The sequence below is a fragment of the Haemaphysalis longicornis genome, unplaced genomic scaffold, assembly GCF_048455015.1.
Source record: "Haemaphysalis longicornis isolate Haplotype H1 unplaced genomic scaffold, Haemaphysalis longicornis Haplotype H1 scaffold_7, whole genome shotgun sequence".
In the NCBI taxonomy this organism is placed as follows: Eukaryota; Metazoa; Arthropoda; class Arachnida; order Ixodida; family Ixodidae; genus Haemaphysalis; species Haemaphysalis longicornis.
Window position 1 is genome coordinate 94,078,250 of NW_027526422.1, and position 8,410 is coordinate 94,086,659.

Sequence of the window (8,410 nt, forward strand, 5' to 3'; positions counted from 1 at the left end):
TTGTTATGCGTTATGAGTGTTATGCGTGTTCGTGCCCGTTAGCCTACTGAAGCGCAATCTCCAGGTCTCCGCGCCACCGACATATGGGTTTCGTGTCATATGTTATGCGTTATGAGTGTTATGCGTGTTCGTGCCCGTTAGCCTACTGAAGCGCAATCTCCAGGTCTCCGCGCCACCGACATATGGGTTTCGTGTCATATGTTATGCGTTATGAGTGTTATGCGTGTTCGTGCCCGTTAGCCTACTGAAGCGCAATCTCCAGGTCTCCGCGCCACCGACATATGGGTTTCGTGTCATATGTTATGCGTTACGAGTGTTATGCGTGTTCGTGCCCGTTAGCCTACTGAAGCGCAATCTCCAGGTCTCCGCGCCACCGACATATGGGTTTCGTGTCATATGTTATGCGTTATGAGTGTTATGCGTGTTCGTGCCCGTTAGCCTACTGAAGCGCAATCTCCAGGTCTCCGCGCCACCGACATATGGGTTTCGTGTCATATGTTATGCGTTATGAGTGTTATGCGTGTTCGTGCCCGTTAGCCTACTGAAGCGCAATCTCCAGGTCTCCGCGCCACCGACATATGGGTTTCGTGTCATATGTTATGCGTTACGAGTGTTATGCGTGTTCGTGCCCGTTAGCCTACTGGAGCGCAATCTCCAGGTCTCGGCGCCACAGAAATACGGGTTCGTGCCATACGTTATGCGTGTTCGCGCCCTTAGCCTACTGAAGAGTGCAGAATGGAAAAACAAAGATGCAACCCGTTTTACCGATTGCATAAGTAACGCGGTTTACGAGGTACCACTGAACTGCGGTCCTGTCTATATCGGACAGACGGGCAGATGCTTTAATAAGCGGGCCAGAGAACACAAACTTGCGGTACGCAGCAATTCAGGCGGTCACATGAGCGACCATTGTAAAAGATTGTCAGCCGCTACTAGAAGGAACAAGGTTTCTTAAGCGAGCTTCATATAAAATGGAGAGGGAGATAATAGAAGCATATTACATAAAAAAAGCGAATGACAAATGCAGAAGGACATTATCCCTGTAAAAAGATGCAATTCTTTGGCGGGTTTTTGTAATCAAAAACTTGTTGATCATGGATTTTTGCCGTCCATATCTTATTATCTTAGAAACTTGTTTTTATGAGAGTGACATGGTCGTTGCCAACTACTGCAGGACTTCTTTAGGGGCCATGGACTTAGTATTGTTAATGTGTACTCACTACGAAAGCATTACGGGCTCCTGGTCACCTGGATTTTCGTTCCGCAATCAATAGTATTAAGTGATCATTAACCAAGGATGATATAATAAAATGCCTCGAAGTTTAAAGTTGCTGTTGTGTTATAGTATTAAGCTATCATTAACCAAGGATGATATAATATAATGCCTCGAAGTTTAAAGTTGCTGTTCTGTTTGTCAGCGGCCAGGCGCTGCTCCTTATGCATAAGCATCTACTGAGCATGAATAGATAATCCCTTGGAGCTTGCACCAGCGTTCATGCGTTTATAAGATTTCGGAACATTACTCGTTTCCCCTCTCACATTTCGCCCTGGTCGAGAATTCTTGGTGCTTCCTTAAATAATTGACCAGTGTTAAGAAAGCAGACTTCCCACCACGACGGGAGTCGCAGGGAAGAAAAGCAACATGTACGTGCATAGATCTTTGTATTGACATTTCACTGCGTGCACGAAGGAAACGCGAATGTTTTGATTTTACTGTTTGGCGGCACCAACTATCAAATGTGACACGCAAGAACCATGCATACCTGCCTATAAAGCGTAGTCAAATACATCATTGGCACAGATGGGCGTTCACGCAGGCAGAACGCTTATGCGTGCGGGTTCAACACACTTCGGAGACCCTTGCTTACGCCTCAACATCCTTTGTGATTACAATGTAGACTCGTAGTAGCCAAGCTCGTACTTGCCAAGTTCGTCTAAAGACAAGCGATGCACTGTTGAAGGACGTGGGGTGTTATCTTTGCAGTATTGCTTCTTGAGTCCCCTTGAACTTCCCTTGGAGAATCCGAAGAAGTGCAATGCAGTGCTGCACTGGTACCTGAAGATCACGCAGGAATGATGAAACGGAAACGGACTCCCGAGACAGTGCGCCCTTCCGGCCGACCACGTTCAGTTACGGTACGAGGCAGGCGTCAATAAATTGTGCACACGCAAACATTAGCAGTCCTGGTCACCGCTATCATCATTACAGGCTTTTGTTGTTGTTATTTATTGCTTCAACAAAAATCCCGAGCACCTGCGTACGGGAGCACTGCGCCCACATTACACATTCAGCCTGTCGGTCCTTGCAGAAACAATGGAATTGAATTGAATTTATTTTGGCAATAAGGTGACCAATACCACCGTGCTGTCGAGGCTAAAGGCGACGTAAGAAATCGCCTGAATAAACCTCGCACTTGTGTGTTAATGTAATTCTCCGCCGCTGTATAGGTGCCCAGCCTGCACAAAAGGTCAACGATACCTGGGACGCTCGATAAAAATTCCCCGCATTTCCCCGAGGGGAAGAATGTGAAAGTGCGAATGCACGAGTTGAATTTGCGCGGTTCGGTAATGTTCGCGAAAGAGAGATCACACACACACACAACTACAAAGAAAGAAAGATGCATTTATTCACAGACACCTATTTGTGTTGTCGTTGTACTTGATTGCTAGAGCGGATCTCAGCTTTGAAATTTTGTGTCAGTACTCCTTTAAGCGGGTGCATTAGCCCTTCTCACGCCCGATTCCTGGCCAATCCCCCACGTGGGTATGTGCCATGTCAGCGGCCAGGCAGCGCGCGCCCATCTCCCCCCGTTGCCAAGGAAGACGAGGAGATTCCTGGCCAATCCCCCACGTGGGTATGCTATGCGGACATCGCCGGTGGACGCAGGTTCAGGGTCGCTTAAGAAGTGCATCGCACTTAAAAGAAAGTTGCTCCCCATTTGACATCCCTTCAAATGCTGAAAGAGTGCGTGCTGGTGAAGGAATTGTTTCCTGCTAGGGTAATGCTCCCCCCCTGCCCCTACAGCTGGAGCAGCAATTCCCTGCAATTACTTGCAGCAATGCCAAATGGAGCAGCAATTCCCTATCATCCAATTCATGATGAGTTGTGCGACCTGCTTGCCCCACAATAAAATGCAATGCCCACCCATCAGTATGTCGCCTTTAGTGGGAGTGCCATCCACCAGACCTCCCGCCCCATGTGGTCCCTATAGGGACCATACGCCCCACCTAAGCTCCCTCATCACTTCCCGGGAAGACTGGCTGAACCCGAGTCACGCGTTAGACGTGAAGTCGGTGAAAGAACTTCTGGCGGCCCGCTGCCTTCGGGTTACTAAGGACTCCGGGATATCTACGAACCGGCCATCGAGCTCCCAACGAAGGGACTGGCACCACGCCCTGAACTAAAGCTGTCCTGATAATAAAGTTTTTAACAGCCAAGCTGGTTCGCAAATTGTTACAGTTTGGTGTCCGCAGTTACAAATACCTAGAAAACGCCGAGCGCCCGTGAGCTCCGGCACGTGATCGCGTTCCTGGCGGCGACCACCCGGCAGTTGAAAAACCCAAGAAAATGCCGAGAGCTCGTGCGTGCGGGCCTCGCGGTGACCGCCCAGAATCCCAGGCGCACGTTTGTCAAACCAAGCATATCCATTTATGGAGATTGGCCAAAAATAAAAAAACTCCAGCGGTCTCCGTAATTGTGGCAGCACTTGCGCAGAACGAGAGATACTCCAGTGTTCGCCGTAATCACGGCAACACTAGCTCGGAACGAGGACACGTCATAGCGTACGTCTCTCCAAGATGACATCCAATGATTATCACTTTCAATAAAATGAAGAACGCTTGTACTTATAGCAACAATGACGGATTAAAGGTCGTTGCGGCCGTAAAACACAAGAAAATCGGCTGCAATCGCGGACTTCAACTCTCGTGATGGCCGTGGAGGTTGCGTACAGCTTCGCTACCTTCAAGTCTTACGTGCTTGTATGAGCTTCATTCATTCTCTCTCTCTCTCTCTCTCTCTCTCTCTCTCTCTCTCTCTCTCAGAGACGCTGTATATGGCAAGTATGGCCCGCTGTTTGTTTCCGTGAACAAAAACTGGCTCCTCGAACACTGGGGGAATTGACCCAGAAATAATAGAGGCCTTAAAGGGACGGAGAACCAATTTTGTAGAGTATATTTTCTTTATCCCAAATGAAAAAACATCACCTATAACACCTTAACCCGCAACGGTTTCGCTGATAGCGGCTTAAAACTTTTGAAATCGGAATGTTTAGGTTTACCAGCCATAAGTGTCCCGCCAAAACGAACGCTGGCAGCCATAACAGTGAGCCGTGCGGCAGGACACTTTTAACTGCACGTAATACTCAAAGAGGTATTTAAAAAATGGCCCCCGGCTAAAAAACATTAATGTGCACCCTTTTCCCATTCCTTCGTGCGGTTTTCGAGGCGCCCGTTAAAATCGACATAATTGTTTGGAAACGTAACGTAGGGTCGCGTTTAGACACTACGTGTCGCTACCTTTCAGACTGCTGAAATTTCAGAGCAAAACTTCTTCCTGTTTGTTTATAAATTCCTCGCGGTTACCGCAGTATACAATACGCTGATTTTCATACGAGCTAGATGACATGCACTCCACAAAAATCGGTTGTCTGTTCATTCAAGCACCACGGCTAGAATGGCCTCCATTTCTGGCACGAACGCACAAAGTAAAGAACTCGGAACATCCTGTTTTACGTGCGGAGCCCTTTAGGGGCCCCGCTTGTCATCGTGGCTCGTCCAGGGTCATGGTTTCTGGCCACCGTAGTCACGGCGTCAAGCACCCAAACAGAAGCTTCGAAAAGACAATCGATTAACTTGGTCAAGAGCGAACCTGGGGCGGTATTCTCCTAACTGCCCCTTTTGAAAACGTCCCTTTTGAGTCTCTTTCACCATGACGTACTTCCGCTTAAGCAGTGGGCGTTGGAAGTAGGTTTGTTGCGCTTGCGTTACGTCACTTCCGGTTTGCTTTTAGCCAATCAGGACTCGCCAAAAGGGACACTTTTGAAAGGGACGCAAAAGGGACAAAACTCGAGAATACCGCCCCTGGTTTCGTCGGGTAACGAAGCCTATGTCAATACTACAGCGCCCCAGAGACACACCTTACTCATATGCAAAAATTTTGAAGGTTTTTTTTTGTGCTGCGTCGTTGTTACAGATGCTGCGGTTGCTAGGCCGCAAATGATTACACAATAGCGTGAAATAAGAACCACATCAAGAAATAACGCAGTAACTACCACAAGTAATGAAAACTTAATGCTGAGTCTCTTTCTAGGCAGCGCCCTCTCTTAACTACTTTCGGCATCCACACCAGAATGATACTGATGCAGGCTGAAACCAAAGCCCCAATGAAGAATCAGTGCTCCGCACTTCGAAAATTTTCGCGCTGAGTGGAACTGCAGCAATTTTTTTAAATTTTAGTAATGCAACAGGGCAGGCGAGTATAGTCAGACTCCCCAAAACTTACGTCCCAATTAAGTACGAGCATAACTGCGGATGGGATGGGCGGGATGCTCTATAAAAGGATAACAGTGTTTAACATCAGGTGTGACGAACTGTAATGACAGTCGTCGGTGTTTGCATTGTAAATGTCTCTAGGGCAGACAAGTAGTGGTTCCCCCAGTTCAGCATGGAAGACTGATCTAATTTAATCATTAACATGAGCTAACCAGTGAGAGAGCGAGAATAAATATTTTATTTTTCGAGCAGAGGCTGATGAATGGGCCTCGCCCCGTGGAAGGCACCCCTAGTTCGGGGTGCCTTGACTTCGGCTGGCTGTCCTTGCTCGGGTCACGAGGCTGAACTGGGTATCCGTGTCTGGGTTGGCCAGGGAAGCCCTACACTGCTCGTATGTGGGGTTGGGAATTGGGGGCAACCCCGGAGTACGCTGTCACTCCCGTAGTATAGGTTAGAGGGTGCCAGGCTGGGGATAGTGAGCACAGAGGGAAGGGTGTTGAGTGGGGAAGATGAGGGTGGGATGGGGGTAGGCATTCGTTTGGTGCCGCCGCCAACTTCTAGCTTCCTCTCTGGAGAGGCGCCAGTGCGGTGTAAAGAGGGCATGTAGTGACTACCTACTGCAAAGCATCTCTATGAAGTTGTAGTATTGGTGTCTCCAATGCGCGGTAGAAGGGGTTCATACGATTAATATTGGAAGAGATTGGTCTGCAGTACTCTGATGGTTCACACCAACCAACCAATCAACGATGACCGTGACTGTGGGTGTGTCTCAGCCGTACAAACGGAATACGCCTTAGTAATGTCCACTGTGTAAGCCTAGGCAGAACCAGGGGAGATTTTAGGGTGTTCATGAGGAGGAACTTTGCATAGGTTAGGAGTGATATTCTGCCCTTCGGCCATTCTGCCCTGCCCTTGTGATATTCGTTGGGGTTGTCAATGCGGGCATTTAAAAGCAGTAAAGAAATTGTTGGCTGTTCCTTCTAAAAGCGTTTGTTTTGAGGTGCAACTCCACTTTCAGCCCCTGAACTGCTCAACAACGATCGTGTCAACATTTATCTTTAGTGAATATTATGACTGAAGTTGTAACGAAAGCAGTCAGCGCATGCCACAGGTTATCACAAAGGTATATTCACTACCATAGCCAATGCTTGAAAATAAATACATCTGCCCTTATGCATGCTGCAGGTGCTCTTGTCATCTAGCTTCGCAGAGTAGAATGGCTCATCATTGATTCGTTCTGAGGTTTATTTGCAAGGACCTGCATTATATTTCCTTCTGGATAGTTATAAGGGCTCCTGCGTTGCAGTTCTGGCGACATTCAGCGCCCCCTCGTGTCCGACGCCTCTGGGTAGTACAAAAGCAGACGACCCTCGCTTTCAATTAGAAGCTAGTGAAAGTTAGTTGTACTTAATTATTTCGCGTTGTGGTGCGTTTAAATTACTGCATACTGAATAAAATAGCACTTAAAGTAGTTGCAGAGGCTAAACAAAATATTGTCCGCTACAACAAGCCGATTTATTGACTTTCTTTTCAGAAAGCTGTCGCGATCGTCGCGACGTGGGACTGTATCACCAGGTCGGGTGGTCTAACTTCTCGACGATAATTATTGTTCTTTCTTCTTGCGTACGGTCGACAAAGGAACAGTTCGCAAGTAGGATAAACACAGAACGCTGGTCATGCGGGAGCAAGCGGACGTGAGAAGCGCAGCCGCCTCAGCTGGCACTGCTGGCCTGGCACCGCTTTCAAAACGAGAGGAAATAATTTTTTGTATCTCGCCAACTAAATGATTCTTGCTTAAAACTTCACGCCGCACGATTTACGAATGGAAGGGTACAGGTATATCTGCGAGTAGGTCAGGCAATACCATCAAATAAACAAAATAAGTACAATTGAAGGAGGCAAAACCAGTAACAAATCACACGTCCGCCGCCTGCAAAGATGTGCACTTCTATATTTAGACAATATATAACACAGCCGCATACATGGTGCACGCCAAAATATTTTCATCCGGTCGTCACTGACTGTGTTGGTTAGGTTGTGCTGCAGGGGTCGGCACCTACAGCCCGTGAGCCTGAATTATGCGGCCCCAGCTTGTCGTCAGAACCCCCTCCATGTTACTCACCATCTGAACGCAGACACGCCAGTTTTAACATCGAATGGGGTTACACGGCGAGACAAGAAGAGATAATTGGCGGCTTCCATTTGCATTGCCCCCCATCCTCACACTTGGACAGATTATTGTCAAATATGTTTGGCAATTCGCTGATTTTTTTTCTCTTTCCCTTCTTAGCCCCCATCCCCCTCCCACCCGATTTGTCATACAGCCCTCCGCCATGTCGAGGTCATGCAACCCGGCAGTACACCTCGAAACGTTGCCGACACTTATTCTTGTCTCTTAAGTGCAAACTGGGAATATATGATGGAGGAGGGTAATTAAATAAAGTGAGAGCAATAAGAAAACGGGACGGCCACTAAGTTCGCCCGACCACTTTGTTTTACGGCCACTACATTCGCAATCACAAAACAGATTGCATGCTTCTGACGCTCGCTGAATCTTGTCACTGAGTCACGCAATAAAAAGGCAAGTTAGCGCTGCACCATGTATTCGTAACGGCGACGCAAACAAGCAGTCTTTAATGAATGTGCACGCATAGTGCGCAGGGACTCAAAAGCGCGGCGCACCGCAGGAGACGAGCCTGTGGTCCGAGGGACTCACTGACTTTCACGCACGGTCATTGCCGATTGCGTTACTGTTTTTTTATCGGCTGTTGTTGAATGGTCCTTGTCACCAGGTGTATTAGTTTAAACAATGAGATTTCACTTCAACCTTCACTTCATACGTCCATCGATCGGTAAACATGCGAATAGCAGAGCGCCGTCACCGTCCCAACACTTCGTCGACGCAGTAAATGTATTT

General features: G+C 47.9%; 1 protein-coding gene across 1 annotated transcript in view; it reads left to right on the forward strand.

The window, feature by feature from the left end:
* Positions 1-2,169, forward strand: part of LOC144144622 (uncharacterized) — a 35,755-nt gene extending 33,586 nt beyond the window's left edge. The window contains exon 6 of the mRNA XM_077676142.1: positions 1,985-2,169. Within this exon, the coding sequence (XP_077532268.1) occupies positions 1,985-2,077 (93 nt within the window). The 3' untranslated portion in view covers positions 2,078-2,169. The remainder of the gene's footprint in view (positions 1-1,984) is intronic.
* The last annotated feature ends 6,241 nt before the right edge of the window (positions 2,170-8,410 follow it).